This window comes from Anomaloglossus baeobatrachus, chromosome 4 (genome assembly GCF_048569485.1).
Source record: "Anomaloglossus baeobatrachus isolate aAnoBae1 chromosome 4, aAnoBae1.hap1, whole genome shotgun sequence".
In the NCBI taxonomy this organism is placed as follows: domain Eukaryota; kingdom Metazoa; phylum Chordata; class Amphibia; order Anura; family Aromobatidae; genus Anomaloglossus; species Anomaloglossus baeobatrachus.
In genome coordinates this window covers 544,723,279-544,745,050 of record NC_134356.1, presented here as the reverse complement: position 1 = coordinate 544,745,050, position 21,772 = coordinate 544,723,279, and the positions used below count along the sequence as shown (strand labels likewise).

Below are 21,772 nucleotides of genomic sequence, written 5' to 3'. Positions count from 1 at the left end.
GTTAATTGTTTGGGGATTCAATAAAGTCTTAATATTGTGATTCCCTCACCCTGTGTTGTCTGAGTAATGTTCCGCCCACGGTTAAGGAGGTCGGGCGTTCAGTTGGGGTGAGCCCTGGGCCATGCTGTCTTTCTAAAGGCGGCCGGGCCGGACGACAGCACCCACTGACCCCCATGTCTCTACAGGTATCACAAGTTCAAAATGATAATTTTGCTTTTTTCACTGAGAGCAATCAATCATTTTTCAACTGGCTAACATGGTACCAAAACTTTTTTTTTTTTGCTTATTTAATTCATGTATGTGTGCAGAACAGAGATGATGGCCGAAACTCTGAGGAGGAGGACCTATGGAGTGATAAAGATGCAGAGTAAGTAGAAGTCAGAACAAAGCCCTGACCTACAGAAACAGAGACAAATTGTTCACAAGGCACCAGAGTGGGCTTTTACTAAGCATTTTGGATGACTAAAGGAATTAAATTATCTCTCTGGTGCCTTGGAAAAATTATTTGTCTCTGGATTTAATGGTAACTCGGTGGGTAGTTGCCCCAATAGGGCATGTAGCCTGTGGAGTGGTACAGAGGGAACTTCCATTACAGACACTCAAATCAGAACGGTTCTGCTGAGTCTGGGACGGTTAAAAGCTATGTACAGTACAGGTGCTGTGAAAAAAACAGACACGGGTCTGTTCTTAAGAAATCTGAAGCAAAGACAGTCAAGAGAACGATACATTACCTTTACGAAATAGTACTGACTACATGGAGCTCATTTGCACTTTTTACAGAGCTCGAGCTTGGGATTGGGGCAGTCAAAAACAAGAGACTGCTGTGCTTAACTATTAGATGTCAAATACTGGTTTCATTGACCCAAACTCAATTACCTTGTAGGCATATATCAGGCTGTTTGAGATCCTGACAAAAGACCAACCATGTATCGTGACTCAATCTTGGGCCATGAACACTGGATGTGTGAAACCAGGCTACATTTGGTCCCTCTGTGATACTCACAGAGGTATATACTGCTGCGGATATCATTGCAATAAAGGTACTGAGAAGAAGCCACACATTTCATCCTGCACATGAGAAAGGGTGAAACTCGCACCCATATGCCCAGCATAAATTGACATGCTGTGGATCTCAACCCCACATCTCCTGTCAGTTTACACTGCGGATATTTTTCACTTGTGAATAATATTTCTTAAAATTTCATGTAATTTGCTGGCACTAAAAAATGCACTGAGTTTTCCGCAAGCATCGGAATTTCTACTGTATTTTTACACCAAGGGAACTTAGACTAAGAATCCCGGGAGTAAAAGCTCCAATTATTGCTACAATTTACCATACTGTATCTTAGCAACATGCCATAACTCACTAAGTTGGAGAAAACAAATTGGGGCACCTATTAGCATCATTTTTTGAATTACAAGGCTAGCGCTTAACCTCCCATCCCTCCCTTTCATTGCTATTTTGACCAGCCACAGCATTTTTTACCATTTCTTTTCATGTTTATTTTCGTTGTTCGTTTATATAACTTAAATAAAGAATTTAGAAGAAATAAACATGTTAGTGACCACAATAATTAATTTTGTACAATATTTTACATAGTATTGCACTTTCTGAGAGGGTTAAAGAAAAGGTCCACTGGTCTATTTAGTGGCAACATAATTATGTATTTCTAATAACTGATTTATAATCAATATTTTTATTGTAACACCAGAGGAAAGAAATTAATTGTGCTATATTATACCACTATATAACTAATATATATATATATATATATATATATATATATATATATATATATATATATATATATATATATATATATATATATATATATATATATCTGTATATATATATATATATATATATATATATATCTCAAACTCATTTAATGGTAATAAGTCAATTTCTTATAAAGTTTTAGGGCCGCCTTACACGCCACGACATCGCTAAAGCGATATTGTTGGGGTCACGGAATTTGTGACGCACATCCGGCCGCGTTAGCGATGTCATTGCGTGTGACACCTATGAGCGATTTTGAATCATTGGAAAAAACGTTCAAAATCACTAATCGGTGACATGGGGGTCCATTCCCAATTATCGTTGCAGCTGCAGGTACGATGTTGCTCGTCATTCCTGCGGCAGCACACATCGCTATGTGTGACACGAGGAACCTCACCTTACCTGCGGCCACCGGCAATGAGGAAGGAAGGAGGTGGGCGGGATGTTACGTCCCGCTCATCTCTGCCCCGCCGCTTCTATTGGCCGGCCGCTTAGTGACGTCGCTGTGACGCCGAACACACATCCCCCTTGAGGGAGGGATTGTTCAGCAGTCACAGTGATGTCGCTGAACAGGTATGTGCGTGTGACGCAGCCGGAGCGATAATGTTCGCTACGGCAGCGATCACCACATATCGGCTGTACGACGGGGGTGGGTGCTATCGCGCTCGACATCGCCAGCAACTTCTAGCGATGTCGCAGCATGCAAAGCGGCCCTTAAGTTGTGACTTACTTGTCGTTGTAGTAGGTCCCATCAATGTGTATTTGGTTTTCAAGTGTAAAATTAAATACAAAGTTTTTGACATCTTCATCCTCAAATCTTTTCACTCTACTTGCATACTCTTCTTCCTGTAAGTAGCGGATTGTATCTGGGAACCAGACCGTGAGACCATAGTAGCTGCAGGAGATGGGAATTAGACATTGAGCACATACTGAAAAAATTAGAAGACTAGGAAAGGCTTCAGTGACAATAAAAAAATAAGTTACCTTAAGGACATTGTAAACCAAACCACTGCTAGAAATACTGTGTTCTTCCTGTATTGGCCGGCAAAGCAATACAGCATGCTCTCCCACACCTAGAATAGAGAGGACAGACCGCTGAATATAGGCCAAGTGCTGCTTAGTATATAATTCAGTTCTCCTTCTTGATCTATGTAATTATCAGACTTACCATTTTCTTGAAGTATATTTATATTTATACATTCTTTAGTTATGTACAGATGTAAACTGTAGCAAAGGTTATCATGACTCACTGCCAAAATACAATTTAAACTGAACATATACTCATCTGGGGTGACTTAACCACTGTAAAAATCATACCTTAACTGTACTAATTTTCTGACCATTGTGCAAAAAACAATATTTATTCTCTTATGCTAATTAGGCTGCTCAGTGCCCCTTGGCTTGGCAGAGCAGCTTTAGTGCAGTGTTCCGCAACCTGAATTTGGATATCCCTTACTTCCTCTCTGGTGAAGGGCAGCACTGCCTTGCTCGCTATCTCAGGAGGAAGCTTGTGTCTCTTCTCTGGTGAAGGACAAAACTGCCTTGCTTGAATCTCAGGAGGAAACTTGTGTCTCTTCTCTGGTGAAGAACAACGCTAGTAAGGACTCAGGTATACTCCTGAGGAAGCCACTCATGGTGACGTAACGCGTGGGTCGTGTGGGCGGTTACACCACCTCTGATTCATGCTATTAATAATAATAAAAATAATAATTTTATTAATTTATATAGCGCTATTAATTCCACAGCGCTTTACATACATTGGCAACACTGTCCCCATTGGGGCTCACAATCTAGAGTCCCTATCTGTATGTCTTTGGAGTGTGGGAGGAAACCAGAGCACCCGGAGGAAACCCACGCAAACACGGGGAGAACATACAAACTCCTTGCAGATAGTGTCCTTGGTGGGATTTGAACCCAGGACCCCAGTGCTGCAAGACTACAGTGCTAACCACTGAGCCACCGTGCCGCCCAGTATTCTGGTATATTCTGATAATTATCAGCAGGCTTTCTTTATTTTGCACCAGATATGACTGCAGGATTGTATTTTTGATTATGTATAGTGCAAACTAATGGTTTTTGTCAGCCTGTTCATGCTTTATTTACCAACATCTGAGGTCTCATGGTGTATACATGCTGTATTATGGAGGGAATTTTCTATTTTTGAGTCTCCTCCTTTTTAATTGTGTTTTAAAGTGTGTACAAATAAAACCTTTTCACGTTTTGCATATGACTGCATGGACTTTTTTAGATTGGTACATTTAGTGAAGCTGTGCCCCATATACCCATTATAAATTCTTTTTTTTCTTCTCTGGTGAAGGACAGCACTGTCTTGCTCGCTGTCTCAGGAGAAAGCTTGTGTCTCTTCACTGGTTAAGGACAGCGCTGCCTTGCTCGCTATCTCAGGAGGAAGCTTGCAACTCTTCTCTGGTGATGGAAAGCGCTACCTTGTTCACTATCTCAGAAGGAAACTTGTGTCTTTTCTCTGTTGAAGGACAGCGCTGCCTTGCTCGCTATCTCAGGAGGAAGCTTGTGTCTCTTCTCTGGTGAAGGACAGTGTAGCGCCCCTGAAGCCATCAGGGAGCTACAAGGTTCTCCATCCCTACCAGGATGCAGGGCCTACCCCTTAGGGCCCCGGAAGACCAGTGCCGGTCACACACAAACGCTCCAGGTAATCCAGGGTTTCCCCAACAATCCCCCATACAATGGTACAAAGCTAGAGTCAGACCAATGGATGGCTGCCTAGAGGTGGAGACAGTCCAGTCCACTAATTAACCAGGTGGGTGGGGCAGACAGTGGACAGTCAGTCAGAGTAGTGAGAGGAAAGAGTGCACGTGGAACTGAGGAGATGCACTGACAAGGAGTTGACAGTGACCTGGTGCCCAGGAGGATAGTTGCCGGTGGAGTACGATGGAGTATTCTTGGAACTATGCACCAACGGGGTACAGGATCCTAGGTCAGGCATAAAGCTTCAGGCATGCCTGATAACACCTGCACAGCGAGGGGACCATCAAGGACCTTGCTGACCTTAAAAATCCGAGACTCAGTAGCAAAGACAGAGCCGGGGACAGGACCAGAGACTCCAACCCCACAGGGTTAACGCTACCGTCATACGGACAGCAGTGGAAAAACCACCGGACGGGGACCCCCAGTTGCTCTACGCCACGGGGACCAACAACCAGAGACAGGTGCAGGGGAAAAAGGTACCAGATTACTACACTCGCACTGGGACAAAGGGGACCGGAAGGTTAAACCAGCCGGCCTCAGGTGACAAGTTACCACCAGAAAGTGAGTAAAGAACCAGTTGCACTGAACCCCTTGTGTGGACTACCTTCTTCCGATACGCGTCATTACACCTCCCACTGGGGCCCAGCCCTGCATGCGGAGGGTCTAACATCCAGGCTGTCATTAACACTAGCCCCAGAAGTGGACATTGTGCAGCGGCGGCTCCATCTACATAGCCACAACACCGCAAGTGGCGTCACGTGTGAACATTATTCTAATCCCCTGTAAATATTTCCCTTTACAAAAAGGGCCCAGGGCACAGAACCGGGCAATGGCCACGAAAGTGACATTCCCTAGATATACACTGCCCGGGACCGAGTACCCATAACCCTGGGCATCACAACAGCGCTGCCTTGCTCGCTATCTCAGGTGGAAGTTTGTGTCTCTTCTCTGGTGAAGGACAGTGCTGCCTTGCTCGCTATCTCAGGAGGAAGCTTGTGCCTCTTCTCTAGTGAAGGACAGTGCTGCCTTGCTAGTGTACTCTTTATAGATCCATCATGCCTCCCTTTTTTCAAGTTAATGTTATTAATCTTACTAGCATGAAGGCTTTTAAAATGTCATCCATTTTGTACTTACACTAAATAAAAGAAGATTGTTCATGGAGCTGGACTAATCCTTCCTTATCTTCTACTGTCACGCCTAGACTGAGACATTGTTCGTGCTCCGAGCAGCAACTGACTTCCACAATGAGCTGGATACTCCTACTATTGACAGACTCAAGCCATTGACCAATGTGAAGCTAGTCGTCAGATTACTCATTTTCATGCCAGCATATCCCAGTGCTATATTTTCAAGATAACCTTTGCTAGATCTTTGTGTATATGTATTTTTATTACATCTGTTTAACATTATTATACATTTTTGTGAATTTGGAGCTTTTCTTGTACAAATTAGACCAATTTTATCAACAAAACGTAATACTAAGCCCATTACAGTTTCATAACATACTGTATATAATACAAAATACCTTATTTTACGTAACGTTTGACAAAGTACCTGCTTGACAACCGTCATCACCCTGACAAACCAGCGCTGAAACCATGTCCCAGTGGAACTTTGAATTTCGATAAATTCATCATCTTGTTTTGGTGTCTTAATATGTGAAACCTGGAAGACAACACATGAAACTTTATGTGGTGAGGATCATCCTTTAAAAATTCTCATGACTATTGAAAACTATATGCAAACAATGGGGCAGCGATTGATAAATTAAGTTTGTTATGGGTTATTCATCTACCTGGGTAAAAGGAGCCTTACTCATGTACCTTTAGTGTAGAATATTAAATAAGTCATAAATGAATGAATAAATTACAAAATGAAAAATTTGAGGATTTTCCAGTATTTAGTGGATTCTAAATATTTTACTGAGAACAGTTCCATAATCCATATACTGATTTAATATCCATACACAAACGTTAGCAAGAGAACAAGTCCTACTGAAGATGTCAGTGACTTTCAGAATAGCACCATCATAGGATGCCATTTTTACAACACGACTCATCAATCCCATTATTATTGGATTTGGGAATTAATATACTGGCTATCTTGCCAAATATTCTAATGTGCCTTTTACCAAATTTAAAAACTATAAGGACTATATATATAAGTTGATTTAGTGATATTTGCACCATTAAGTCATTTTGTTTCAGGAGTTTAATCAGACTATCACAAAATAAACAGGAAAATAGTTTCGAAATGAGATTGTCAAAAATGTCAGATCATAAACTCCAAAGAACAACTGTACACAACTATAGATCAATTCTTACTGTAAAAACTTTTTCAGGCTCTCCCTTGGCTCTCATATTAGTGTCATGCACATTCTTTAGTATCATCCAAGCTTCATCGTGTTTCCCAGTCTGTAAGAAAACCCAATTTACATTGATTACCAATAAGAAGTTTTACTACAGTAGTCAACCTGCTCTTATTAAATCAGGTTCTTTTTCATTTGATTCTTAGACTATAACGCAAAGGACTTAAAGCATGTTTATCTTTAAGGCAATATTTGAACACCCGTTTTTAACCTGCACTTTACTTCACAACCTACTCAACATGTTTAAAGGGAATCTGTCAGCAGCTTTTTGCTACCTCATCTGAGAGCAGCATGATGTAGGCAATGACATCCTGAATCCAACCATGAATCACTTAGATTATTGGCTTCAGCCATTCTCACACAATCAAAGTTTTTAGTTTTAGCAAAGCAGCAGAGCTTAAGCATCTGCCCCCGCCCACACCAGGCTCTCTATGTACAATATCTATAGACAGAAGCTGCTAATCACAGAGGGAGGCAGAGTCAGACTTGAGCTCACTAGTTCCTCAGTTAAACTAATGATAAAGTTACTGAAGCTAAAACTAAAATTGCAGGTAAAGAATGACACACTTTATGAAAAGAAACATGTGGCTGAAATCTCTATCTTAACCTTTACAGCATTCTGTCTTCAGATTACATAGCAAAAACCCTGCTGACAGATTCCCTTTAAATAATAAATATCGCTTAAAACTTTTAAGGCTCAGTTTATGCTTTGTATGTTGATGCATTTTTTTTAGCCCAAAATGATATGCATCTAAAAAAATATGCTATTTCACTTTAGGCTCCACTCCTGCAGCAGAAACTTCAGCTTTGTGACACGGACTTAGAGATCTCTTGGTCACATCTCATTTCCACTACTGAGTCTGTCTTCTGACCCCTCCATTTAACAAAGCCACATATGATCCTCTATAACCTAAGTCTAAAAGATACTTCAAACATGGTCATCCTCCTAGACCTTTCTGCAGCTTTTAACACTGTCACACATTCATTATTACTTACTGATAGACTACCTCCTAAATGTGGCAGCAATAAAGTAGAACTGTACTCAATTTCTCCATGCCTCTCCACCTGAATGTTTTGTGTGTCCCAAAAACCACCTTCACCTACCAGTTAATCTTTGTTACTGTTTTTCAAGGTTTTGTCCTTGCCCCCCATACTTTTCACTATTTTACACCTAGAGGAGTAACATTGTATGCTGAACTTCATTGTAGACCATACAATGAACCCCTCGACACTACTTTTTGCTTCCACCTCAATTAGTCTATGCTGCAATACATTACACAGCCAATAAACAAAAGAGGTGCTGTGATGGGAAAAAAAAGGGGAGCTATGAATCTACTGAACCTCAGATTCTTGTATTACCCATGTAATTACTTTTATGCTCTGCATTTACCTCTAATAGGAAGCGAGGACTTTCTGGCATGAATTTCAGGGCAATGATAGAAGCGATGCAGGGAAGCGCACACACAACTACAAATACTCTCCAGCTGTGGAAATGATAGTGTGTCCCCATGCTGAATCCCCATCCTGAAAAACAAGTAATTGTTGATAAGAAGGTATTCATTTATTATATAACCTTCACATGTCTATAAAGACTCAATTTGGACATAATTTCATTGCTGTGAAGGCGAAGACTGTTCAATATATTTCCTGCAGTAAAAGCAGACTTCTCTGTATTCCTGGACCGTACTCCTTGTACATGGTGAGATAAGCATGCCTCATCCATGATTGTGTTGGATGCTGAATGACAGAGCAGTCCCAGTAACCGCAAGCCCAGAGATCCGAAAGATTTAATATCATGATGGAAACTCCTTTTTAGATATCCTTTTGGGGCAGATGAATATCATATACTATAAAAGGGAACTTAAAGCCCCGTCACACGCTATGATATATCTAACGATATATCGCCGGGGTCACGGAATTTGTGACGCACATCAGTCATCGTTAGAGATGTCGTAGCGTGTGACACCACCGAACGACTGTTAATGAGCAAAAATACTCACCTTATCGTTGCTCGTTGACACGTCGTTCATTTTCATAATGTCATTCCTCCTTCTGCGCGTTGGTTGATCGCCGTTCCTGAGGCAGCAAACATCGCTACGTGTGACACCCCGGGAACGACGAACACAGCTTACCTGCGTCCCGTCGGCAATGCGGAAGGAAGGAGGTGGGCGGGATGTTATGTCCCGCTCATCTCCGCCCCTCTGCTTCTATTGGGCAGCCGCTGTGTGAGGTCGCTGTGACGCCGAACGTCCAACCCCCTTCAGGAAGAGGATGTTCGCCACACCCACAGCGACGTCGTTAGGGAGGTAAGTACGTGTGACGGGGGTTAACGACATTGTGCGCCACGGGCAACGAATTGCTCGTGATGCACAAATGACGGGGTCGAGTGCGATCACTCATGCGATCGCACGATATATCGTCGCGTGTGACGGGGCCTTTACTTGAGCCATCCTTCATATTACATGGGCATCCATTCTTCTGAATGGCCAATATGCAAAAATGATGTAAATTTCCCCCACAGTTCTCTTGGTACTCCGCTGGCTCACTAACTCATTTCTTCTGCCTGCTCCAGTCTTTTCTTACGTATTCAGTCTCTTCACTGTCTGGGCCCTCCAGTGCTCACCAAGCCTCACCCAACATTGTGACACAACTCCATAATGTTATTCCATTTCTTGAGGCTTAGCCAGTGCTGGCGTCACCAAAAAGTCAAGACACAAAGAGAACCAGAGCCCGAGTTAGAAATTGAAGGAAACTGTGAAACCAGTACAATTGAGGGCCAAAGTAAGTAAAAAGTATTTTTATTATTTACACCGATTGTGATCTTAAAAAGGATCAAGCAAATGGAGATGATATTCTTTGATAAATCCTATTCAAATTGCCAAAAATGTGAGTTTCGGAGAATCTGATTGTTTTTGTAAAATTTGAATGTAATTCGATTCCCTTCTACTCAGATCACTATTTTCTAAAAATATCTCACCATAGTGAGGAATGATGCTCCAAGCCATTGCAGATGCATAGAGTGCTCCAATCATCCAAAACATACAAAGCCAGCTCAAGTGCTCTCCTCTCTTCTCACGAGATAGGAATTCAGAGAAATAGGCAAACACAATGGGAAGGGATCCACCAATACTAAATCACGAGAAGAAGAAATAAAGTCTCATTACTCATACTAAAAAAATCTTATATTCAGAGTAGATATACAAAAGATAATTATGAAACTATTAATATTATTTGTATACAGGCTGCAATGCTACCTAGTAACAGCCACTAGGGGAGCTGAGAGAAGATTTTGTGAGCAATTAAGGCTCTGTTCACATCTTCAGAGATATATGATAAGAGTGAAACCTGTTTTATATCTCATGAGTTTCTATAGGTCTCATGGAGTCTCCTTTTGCCATGCAGGAACGGTATGTGTCAGCATATATTTCTCCACCATAAAGGAAAGCGTCTACAGAGCGACATATTATAATAATAAAAATAATATTTATTCACTTATATAGCGCTATTAATTTCACAGTGCTTTACATACAGTTAGGTCCAGAAATATTTGGACAGTGACACAAGTTTTGTTATTTTAGCTGTTTACAAAAACATGTTCAGAAATACAATTATATATATAATATGGGCTGAAAGTGCACACTCCCAGCTGCAATATGAGAGTTTTCACATCCAAATCAGAGAAAGGGTTTAGGAATCATAGCTCTGTAATGCATAGCCTCCTCTTTTTCAAGGGACCAAAAGTAATTGGACAAGGGACTCTAAGGGCTGCAATTAACTCTGAAGGCATCTCCCTCGTTAACCTGTAATCAATGAAGTAGTTAAAAGGTCTGGGGTTGATTACAGGTGTGTGGTTTTGCATTTGGAAGCTGTTGCTGTGACCAGACAACATGCGGTCTAAGGAACTCTCAATTGAGGTGAAGCAGAACATCCTGAGGCTGAAAAAACAGAAAAAATCCATCAGAGAGATAGCAGACATGCTTGGAGAAGCAAAATCAACAGTCGGGTACATTCTGAGAAAAAAGGAATTGACTGGTGAGCTTGGGAACTCAAAAAGGCCTGGGCATCCACGGATGACAACAGTGGTGGATGATCGCCGCATACTTTCTTTGGTGAAGAAGAACCCGTTCACAACATCAACTGAAGTCCAGAACACTCTCAGTGAAGTAGGTGTATCTGTCTCTAAGTCAACAGTAAAGAGAAGACTCCATGAAAGTAAATACAAAGGGTTCACATCTAGATGCAAACCATTCATCAATTCCAAAAATAGACAGGCCAGAGTTAAATTTGCTGAAAAACACCTCATGAAGCCAGCTCAGTTCTGGAAAAGTATTCTATGGACAGATGAAACCAAGATCAACCTGTACCAGAATGATGGGAAGAAAAAAGTTTGGAGAAGAAAGGGAACGGCACATGATCCAAGGCACACCAAATCCTCTGTAAAACATGGTGGAGGCAACGTGATGGCATGGGCATGCAGGGCTTTCAATGGCACTGGGTCACTTGTGTTTATTGATGACATAACAGCAGACAAGAGTAGCCGGATGAATTCTGACGTGTACCGGGATATACTTTCAGCCCAGATTCAGCCAAATGCCGCAAAGTTGATCGGACGGCGCTTCATAGTACAGATGGACAATGACCCCAAGCATACAGCCAAAGCTACCCAGGAGTTCATGAGTGCAAAAAAGTGGAACATTCTGCAATGGCCAAGTCAATCACCAGATCTTAACCCAATTGCGCATGCATTTCACTTGCTCAAATCCAGACTTAAGACGGAAAGACCCACAAACAAGCAAGACCTGAAGGCTGCGGCTGTAAAGGCCTGGCAAAGCATTAAGGAGGAAACCCAGCGTTTGGTGATGTCCATGGGTTCCAGACTTAAGGCAGTGATTGCCTCCAAAGGATTCGCAACAAAATATTGAAAATAAATTTTTTTTTTGGGTTTGGTTTATTTGTCCAATTACTTTTGACCTCCTAAAATGTGGAGTGTTTGTAAAGAAATGTGTACAAGTCCTACAATTTCTATCAGATATTTTTGTTCAAACCTTCAAATTAAACGTTACAATCTGCACTTGAATTCTGTTGTAGAGGTTTCATTTCAAATCCAATGTGGTGGCATGCAGAGCCCAACTCGCGAAAATTGTGCCACTGTCCAAATATTTCTGGACCTAACTGTACATTGGCAACTCTGTCCCCATCAAGGCTCACAATCTAAAGTCCCTATTTGTATGTTTTTGGAGTGTGGGAGGAAACTGGAGGAAACCCACGCAAACACGGGGAAGAACATACAAACTCCTTGCAGATGTTGTCCTTGGTGGGATTTGAACCCAGGACCCCAGCGCTGCAAAACTGTAGTGCTAACCACTGAGCCACCATGCCACCCTGCTATCTATTAGCTTTACTTATATATACAGTTAGGTCCAGAAATATTTGGACAGTGACACAATTTTCGCGAGTTGGGCTCTGCATGCCACCACATTGGATTTGAAATGAAATCTCTACAACAGAATTCAAGTGCAGATTGTAACGTTTAATTTGAAGGTTTGAACAAAAATATCTGATAGAAATTGTAGGAATTGTACACATTTCTTTACAAACACTCCACATTTTAGGAGGTCAAAAGTAATTGGACAAATAAACCAAACCCAAACAAAATATTTTTTTTTTCAATATTTTGTTGCGAATCCTTTGGAGGCAATCACTGCCTTAAGTCTGGAACCCATGGACATCACCAAACGCTGGGTTTCCTCCTTCTTAATGCTTTGCCAGGCCTTTACAGCCGCAGCCTTCAGGTCTTGCTTGTTTGTGGGTCTTTCCGTCTTAAGTCTGGATTTGAGCAAGTGAAATGCATGCTCAATTGGGTTAAGATCTGGTGATTGACTTGGCCATTGCAGAATGTTCCACTTTTTTGCACTCATGAACTCCTGGGTAGCTTTGGCTGTATGCTTGGGGTCATTGTCCATCTGTACTATGAAGCGCTGTCCGATCAACTTTGCGGCATTTGGCTGAATCTGGGCTGAAAGTATATCCTGGTACACTTCAGAATTCATCCGGCTACTCTTGTCTGCTGTTATGTCATCAATAAACACAAGTGACCCAGTGCCATTGAAAGCCATGCATGCCCATGCCATCACGTTGCCTCCACCATGTTTTACAGAGGATGTGGTGTGCCTTTGATCATGTGCTGTTCCCTTTCTTCTCCAAACTTTTTTCTTCCCATCATTCTGGTACAGGTTGATCTTTGTCTCATCTGTCCATAGAATACTTTTCCAGAACTGAGCTGGCTTCATGAGGTGTTTTTCAGCAAATTTAACTGTGGCCTGTCTATTTTTGGAATTGATGAATGGTTTGCATCTAGATGTGAACCCTTTGTATTTACTTTCATGGAGTCTTCTCTTTACTGTTGACTTAGAGACAGATACACCTACTTCACTGATAGTGTTCTGGACTTCAGTTGATGTTGTGAACGGGTTCTTCTTCACCAAAGAAAGTATGCGGCGATCATCCACCACTGTTGTCATCCGTGGACGCCCAGGCCTTTTTGAGTTCCCAAGCTCACCAGTCAATTCCTTTTTTCTCAGAATGTACCCGACTGTTGATTTTGCTACTCCAAGCATGTCTGCTATCTCTCTGATGGATTTTTTCTTTTTTTTCAGCCTCAGGATGTTCTGCTTCACCTCAATTGAGAGTTCCTTAGACCGCATGTTGTCTGGTCACAGCAACAACTTCCAAATGCAAAACCACACACCTGTAATCAACCCCAGACCTTTTAACTACTTCATTGATTACAGGTTAACGAGGGAGACGCCTTCAGAGTTAATTGCAGCCCTTAGAGTCCCTTGTCCAATTACTTTTGGTCCCTTGAAAAAGAGGTGGCTATGCATTACAGAGCTATGATTCCTAAACCCTTTCTCCGATTTGGATGTGAAAACTCTCATATTGCAGCTGGGAGTGTGCACTTTCAGCCCATATTATATATATAATTGTATTTCTGAACATGTTTTTGTAAACAGCTAAAATAACAAAACTTGTGTCACTGTCCAAATATTTCTGGACCTAACTGTATATTTATTTATAATATAATGAAAGTCTATTGGCGACACATTCCATGTAAGCCTATACATTGGGAAATGTTGCAGCCTTTAATTGGAGTATACATTCAGGGGGTCCTTCCAAAGTAGGCTCAAAAAATGTGAACAGTGCCTTAGACTGCAGGATGTACAATATAGCATCTTTATCAAATTATAATAGAATTGCACTTACCCAAATCCAGAAATAAGGCGGCAGAAGAGGAAGAACCCATACCCCTGAACAAAGGAGGATATGAATGAAAAGGCAGAATTGATAGCCAGTGATAACATGAGACATTTCTTTCTCCCTAGTTTGTCTGCCAATCCTCCCCATACAAATGCACCAAGCATCATTCCAAGGTACACTATTAGTCCTGTTGGGGTAATGAAAAGGAAGTCACTATGAGTGGAAAACTTAAGTATCGAAGCAAACAGTGTAAATAACAGCACTATACTATAATAGATCTTTCTTCTAAAGTAAAAATAAATAGTGACTATTACAGAGTAATTGCAATCCCAACTGAAATTGACATGATTAGTTTATCAGAATGCTTTACTGAGGATGTATTTTTTACCATATACATTTTTAGACCCTTTTGAGATTTTCTAGCTCTTGAAACCCAATGGGTGAGAAATCTGCAATAGGGAAAACTTATCATATCTTGTGTAAAACAAAAGATTGCATCTTAGAATTTTGAAAAAGACCTCTGACAACTATTGCTATTACCTACTATTTGATTGATGAAGCAGTCAGCTTATATCCATCTGAAGAAACATTGTGGTTCGCTGTGGTTCGTTGCTGCATTTCTCCCTGAGTCTTCCTGTAGATAAATTGTTTATGTGCTTTCCCCTGTGTGTGCTTCCTGTGTCTTCTTTAGAGCTTAGTAGGGTAGACTAAGCACTCATCCCATCCGTTCCCCACATAGGGCCAAGATATACGGTCAGTCAGGGTCAGGTATTCTGCTTGGCGCATAGGTTCAGAACCTATCTAAGATGGTCAGGGTAGCATGGGGCCAGCGGAAGGTTTGGTCAGTGGTCACCATCTCCCCCATCCCTAGACACAGAGTTTCCCTTCCCTATTGCCATATGCATGGTACATCCCCATATCTAGCGTAACAATTTCACATTAAACCAGCTACGACCTGGTGATCTGAACAAGATTTCAGACAGCGGAGTGAAAATAATTATCAGCAGATTTATCCCAGACCAAGGACCACCTATGGAGAGCTACAGAAAGATCTGAACAGGTAGAATTGTTTGACCTGTATGCATGCTCATCATGCAATAATCCATTGCTGAACAAAAAGTATGTTCAAGCGCATTTAAAATTTGCTCAACAATATTTAGTCAAGCCTGTGAAATACTAGGAGAATATAGTCTGGTCAGATGAGAAAAAAATGGAACTCTTTGGATGCCATAATACACACCATGTTTGGAGGCTAAAAGGCACTGAAAATCACCCCCAAAAATCCATACCAACAGGGAAGTTTGGAAGTGAGGAGTGAGAACATCATTGGTGTGGGGCTGAAGAAAGGATGAATGGACAAATGTACAGAGATATTCTTACTAAAAATCTGTTTCCATCTACCAGGATGATCCAGGATGATGAAGATGAAATGAGGGTGGACATTTCATCAAGAGAATGATACCAAACACAAAGCCAAGGAAAGTCTCGATTTTGGTTTCAGAGAAAGAAAATAAAAGTTCTAGAATGGACCAACCAATCACCTTACCTGAATCCAACAAAACATTTATGGAAGAATCTAAAGCTCAGAGTTCATAGAGGGAGCTCACGGATCCTTCAGAATTTGAAGAGTATTTGTGTGTGCCAAAACCACACCTGAGCAATGCATGCAACTAGTTTCTCCATTCAGGAGCCAGGAGGCTTGTGACAGTTCTGGGATTTGAGCTTCATTGCTCTGTGATTTTATGCATGTTTGCTTTCTTTTGGTACAGCAAGAGTTAATGTTATTTTCCTTGCTTGCAGCTTCTTGTTAGTACTCCTCTGGTGCAGCTGGTTTGTGACCACTCTCATCTCCTTTAAATAATCACATGTTCCATCACATGATGCCGGTAATAGAATATTCATTCTTAAATAGCCACAGAGGAGAAAGGAAGCTCTGGTAGCCACTGGAGCTCTGCTGCTGCTGGAGCTTTGCTGTGTAGCCTTGCTGGTGGAAGCGGTGTTGGCTGCAGCCCTGTTGTCTGGCTGTAGCCGTAAAGTTAGTGTGACGCCCCTGGACTATCAGGTCGTCACTGGGTATTGTGCAATCTTCCCTTCTGTGCAATATCCATCTCCTCCTTGGTTATGGGTCCCCAACTACATGGTGTTGTCAACATCAGCCAATTAAAGTCCTAGGTACACTCTGCACCACACCCACCAGACACACCAATGGACGGCCTGAGTGGAATAGGGTCGCCCACTTAGGGGTTGGTTAAGGGGAAGTCAGGAGTGTCAGGAGTAGGTCAGTGAAGTGTGGAAAGTGAAGGAGAGAGGAGGTCAGGAGTCGGGCTTCTTGGAAGCAACTAGGTAGCAGAGGGTGGTCTGGGCCTAGTAGGAGCTGGACCAGGGGATCATGACAAGGGGCACGGAACTGTCAAGGAGGATAGCCGGCGGCCTTGTACCATCACTGGGCTGGGGCCAGGGCACAACGAGGTACGTGGACCCTAGGTCAGGGAGTAGCTTCAGGCAACCTGACAATTTACCCGACGAGAATGGAGCCTTCAAGATCCGCTCTCCACCCACTCCAAAATCGGAGTACTAGCGCAACGAGGGGGATAGGACTTTCCACAAAAACGGTCCAGGAAATCCCAAGTGTGAACCCTGAGAGCAAGCTCCCACAGTTAGCCACACTGGGGAGCGGGATCCGAATAGTTTTATGCTACCGGGACCAAAAGAAGAGAGAACTTAGTGCCAGGAGGAAGGTCACAGATTACCAGGCAACAGCAGCAGGGACAGGACCCAAACTAGCTCCCCTCAGCGGCAGCGGTGTCCAGAACTTTGGTTTATCCAGTTGTCGGTGTCAGCTTTTTGGACTGAGTGAGTACGCAAGTGACCCCTTTCACACCCCACGGCACTCCCCCAACACCATCACCGAGTCCCAGGGTATTTCCCCTAACCGTGGAGTGTTCTAACATCTGGCTGCCCCACTCCATCGCCCCAGGAACTCCCAACTGCAGCGGTGGTACTCCACATTACCACACACCACATGTGGCATCACGAACACTAAATACATTCCCCTGTAAATACCCCCTTCATTTGAGTGGCCGCACGACCCCCGGGTCTGGACGCCCCTTGAGCCACCGTGGATCCGGATCCGAGCAGCTCGGCTGCTGACACGGGGGCAGCATATTAGTTTATATCCTTTTTCTCTATGTCCCCATCTGTCCTCCTTCCCTTGTGTAATATTACCATAGTGGTGATGTCTAGTGCACTCACCGGCCTTGGCACTATACAGGGTGAGTGGAGGGACAGCAAGCAACTTGGCACGTGACGGAGAAGAGGGGAAGGACTCTTTTAGGGACTTTAGGGGACAGACACAGGTTAGTGTCTGGAGGTGTCCCTACACCCATATATTATCGTCAGGGCCTTCCTCTCTCTAACCATCCCTGGTGATACCAATGTTTTTGCCATGCACCGGGCACTCGTTGGTTGTTGCACATCTGTTACTCTGTGTGTTCGGACATTTGCTAGTCCGAGCATGACATTATTATCGGCCCTAATATACTTTTCGGGATTCAATATGAATCCGGCTGCAGCTTTTGCACAACAGGTCCAGAGTCTATTGCAAGAGGTGGTGGATCTGCGGTTGCAAGTTGTGCAGCAGCTGCAGCAGGTCTACTGGTCTTGGCTCATGCCCAGACTCAGCCTGAACCCAGGATTACCTTCACGGATAGGTTTTCTAGGGAAGGGACAAATTGATGGTGTTTCGGAAGGCTTGTAAATTATATTTCAAGCTTTGCCCTTGTTCCTCAGGCACTGAAGAACAGCAAGTGGTGATAGTGGCCTCTCTTTTACAGGGAGATCCCCAGTCCTGGACCTTCTCTCTGCTGCCTGACTTTCAGTCGTTATGGTTGGTGGACAAGTGTTTTGCGGCTTTAGCCCTTGTTTATGGTAACCATGATGGCATCTCTCTTGAGCCCTTGTGGAGTCTAAGGTGATAAGGGGAGAGGAAGAACTCTTTAAGGGACGTTAGGGGAGCCAGTCAGAGTGTGACACCTTCAGGATTTGAAGAGTGCTTGTTTGGAAGAATAGCCCAAAACCACACCTGAGCAATGTATGCCACTAGCTTTTCCAAATACGAGTCATCTTTAAGTTGTCATCACCAACAAAGGCTTTTGTATGAAGTATTAAATTTCAGTAAGTGTGTTCAATACTTATCCCCTGTATCAATTCTCATTATTACACATCACTAGCTTTATGGACATCAATGGTTTGATTTATTTGCCTATGTGGATTGGATGGGATGTTACTGACATCTGGTAAAAAATGTCAATAGCATTAGACATATATTTACTTAGGAAACTGGTGACGTATTCAATACTTATTTTAGCTGCTGTACTTGATTAATTAAGTTACAGTTACACAAACATTTGTGACATTTGAATGCCAGAAGTTGATGAATTTCCCCCAATGTCAGTAATTTGTGGTCAATTAAAGGCCCTTTGATTCAGAAAAAATATTCTAGATCATCTATGGATTTGATAAAAAAAACCCCTAAGTGTCAAATCCACAGTAACATTTTTAGAGTGGAATATTGAGGAAACAACACGTGCAACAGTGAGGGAGTTATTTATCTAATTCAATTACCTTGTTCAAATCGTGCAATGGTAGAACCATTAGACCTCTTAAAAAAAGAATAGCTGAACATATTAATATTAAAAATTCATTTGAGAAACACCTACTGCTCAACCATTATAAGGCATATGATAATAGTAACCCAAAGGGGTTTTTTTTTACAGCGCTACATTTACAAGGAAAATTGGAGAGAGGCAATTTTAGAGCTCAGATGTCTAGAACAGAATCTAGAAACAATTTACGAATTTGAGACACTCATTGCCCGAGGTCTCGATGCTTAATTGAAGCTATTTGGTTTTCTAGGAGATTAGTTTGTCAATAATAAACTAGAAATATGGAATTAAAAATGTGAAAAGTTAATATAACAACCCAAAAAAATCTTAAAGGGAAAGAAGGAAGAAAGAAAAGAGAGAAAATAGAGAAGAAAATGGGGAAGGGAAAAAAGGAAATGAAGGGAAAGAAGAAATAGGGAAAAAAAAAAAGAAAAATTAGTGCTATTTATTAGATTCTTATATGGTTGCAGTGTTTATAACTGTTTCTTTGAGAAATAAGTCTGTATATATGACAGAAAAAAAGGACATGTCTCTGTGCGGGCACACAGACACGCGTGTACGCCGCATGGAAACACGTCAGTGAGAAATCACTAATGTGTGAGCAGACCCATTGATGTTAATGGGTCTGCATATGTCCGTGACTCTGGTACGTATAAAAACTGCAACATACGTACCAGAATCACTGACGTGTTAAGGAGGCCTTACTCATATGTTCTTATGTACTTTTGATGTGGCCACTCTGCATTTTGTAATGGCTACACTCAACTATGTTTAATCTTATGAGCACATGCACCTTATATGCGGCATCATTATGTGATGTTTTTTATTAGCCCCTATAGAAGTGAATTGAAGCGAGCTGAGGTATCTTTCCCAGTGAACCTCTCCTTTTTTATTATTATTATTATTATTATTATTATGATGATTATTATTATTATATGTTTTTTCCTGCTTTTTGTCAGCAACAATTTTTTATATATTTGGATTTTTTAATATGTATTTTAATTGTTATTTTCTATTTAATAAAGAATGTATTTGGGCATAATATACTCTAGTCCTTCTTATTGATTCCTATATTTATCTGAGTTTTCTGCCCCGTATTGTTTATACTTTTTTTGTAGGTTCCTTTGAGAGGTATAGTGTGCGCATATAGCCTAATAACTGTATTTTTCGCATTGCAGTTTTTGTCTCTTTTTAGTTTGTCATGCTATAAATAAAGCTGCTTTGTTTTTGATACTTCCTGGTATTTGGTTTTGACAAAGCTTTATTGATATAGTCATGTGTGCATCAAATGTGTTTTTAGCACGTTTCCACAGCACAAATACACTAAAATCTCATATGCACTTTTTTTTACCTGCATCTAATGCAATTTGATGGAGAAAATCTGCACATAAAATGCATCTTCCTGGCAAAAGAAATGAAAAAATTGTGAATTTCAAACACACCGCACTGCAACTTATGCAGTGTAGAAAAAAAACCCACAGTGGGTAGGAAATTTCCATAAATCGCATCCACTTTAGGCCCTGTGCAAACGTTGAGTATTTAGTAAGTTTTTCCCCTCAGTATTTGTAAGCCAAAACCTGGAGTGGGCAAAAAATGCAGGAGTGGCGCTCGTGTTTCTATTAGCCTATGTTTACATAGTGTGGTTCTTTATGTGTTTTTGCTGTGGTTTTGTGTGTCATTTGTCTACAGTACATGTTTAAATAAAGTTAGTTTCATTCACCACAAAAGCAAAATTCCAGCTGCATTTGTTCACTCTCATTGCTTTCAATGGTGAAAAAAGCAGCAAAAACGTTCAAAGAATTGACATGCTGCATCTTTCAAAAACGCAGTTGTTTTCCATTTCAATTAGGAAAAAAAAGCAAGTATATGCATGAGATTTCTGGAATCCCATAAATTTGCTAGTACTGTAAAAAGCAGCTTTTTATTAGCATATATTTGAATAAAACCAATAAAAACATTTTTAAAAAGGCACTGTGTGAACCAAGCCTTATACTTTTCCACTGATCATTCCACTCCTGGCTTACAAATGCTGAGGTAAAAACCTCACCAAACACTCAATGTGTGCACGAGGCCCTAGACACTGCATTTTTCTGCACAATAAAATGTGCAACATCAAACTGATTGTGGGAACATAACCTTACAGAGATCCTCTTAGTAAGACCGCAGTCTCACTTGTCTGTGACTTGTGCGCTACTCGTGCAAGAATCGAGTCAAATCACCCGACACGGCCTACCACTCTCCTGACAGGAGCGTGCAGCTTCATGTATATTCATGCAGCTGCACACTCCTGTCTAGAGAGCGGTAGGCCATTCCGGGTGATGTGACTCGATTCTCACGTGAGTCACTCGCACGTGTGACTCCGGCCTAATAATAATGCCACTCCATCAGTTCTCCATTTCTGCCCCTAGCATTTGTTGATGAAGCAGCGGCCATGACTTTCCTACTACAGCGCGTGACCACTGCAGACAATTACAGTGCTCAACTTGGCATAAGTTTGCTGAGCTGAGTTACGTGCAGTGGTCATATGCTGTAGTGATCTCAATGAGAGGTGGTCATCTTAATGAGTTGGGGTCATCTCAATGTAATGAGCTTTCCAGATCTTTACACGCAGATTACTTCTACGGCGTCAGAATCTGTTCACATTAAAGAGTTCAACAGACAGCCTGGTCTCTCTTAAGTGCTCAGCTCGGCTGGGCGTCTGCAGAGTTGTTTCACTGCTCCCAGCCCTGCAGGAGTTAATCTTTTTGGAGCAGTGTGCTACCTTTCTGGAGCTAGGTTGCTGATTATCTTCCACAGCTGGTCTCCTCCTATATAAGGCTGGGGAATGTAGTAGGAGACTGCCGAAGATAGTTTCTGCTTGCATTTGTGATATCCTGGTAGCTGTGTTGATCCTCCGTTTGATGACCAGCAATTTGTTTTCTGTGCTGTATGAAAGTTCCCTGGTGTGACTTTCTCCTTCCCCTTTCATTTATCCCCTTC

The 21,772-nt window shown here is 41.8% G+C and overlaps 1 protein-coding gene across 2 annotated transcripts in view; it reads right to left on the bottom strand.

The window, feature by feature from the left end:
- The window catches only part of SV2B (synaptic vesicle glycoprotein 2B), a 214,984-nt gene that overhangs the window by 23,411 nt on the left and 169,801 nt on the right, over nucleotides 1–21,772 (bottom strand). For both annotated transcript variants that reach the window (XM_075345964.1, XM_075345963.1), the window contains exons 3-9: nucleotides 14,136–14,316; nucleotides 9,850–10,001; nucleotides 8,263–8,396; nucleotides 6,829–6,918; nucleotides 6,059–6,169; nucleotides 2,765–2,853; nucleotides 2,511–2,675 (exon numbers count right to left, since the gene is read on the bottom strand). In XM_075345964.1, the coding sequence (XP_075202079.1) occupies nucleotides 2,511–2,675; nucleotides 2,765–2,853; nucleotides 6,059–6,169; nucleotides 6,829–6,918; nucleotides 8,263–8,396; nucleotides 9,850–10,001; nucleotides 14,136–14,316 (922 nt within the window). The remainder of the gene's footprint in view (nucleotides 1–2,510; nucleotides 2,676–2,764; nucleotides 2,854–6,058; nucleotides 6,170–6,828; nucleotides 6,919–8,262; nucleotides 8,397–9,849; nucleotides 10,002–14,135; nucleotides 14,317–21,772) is intronic.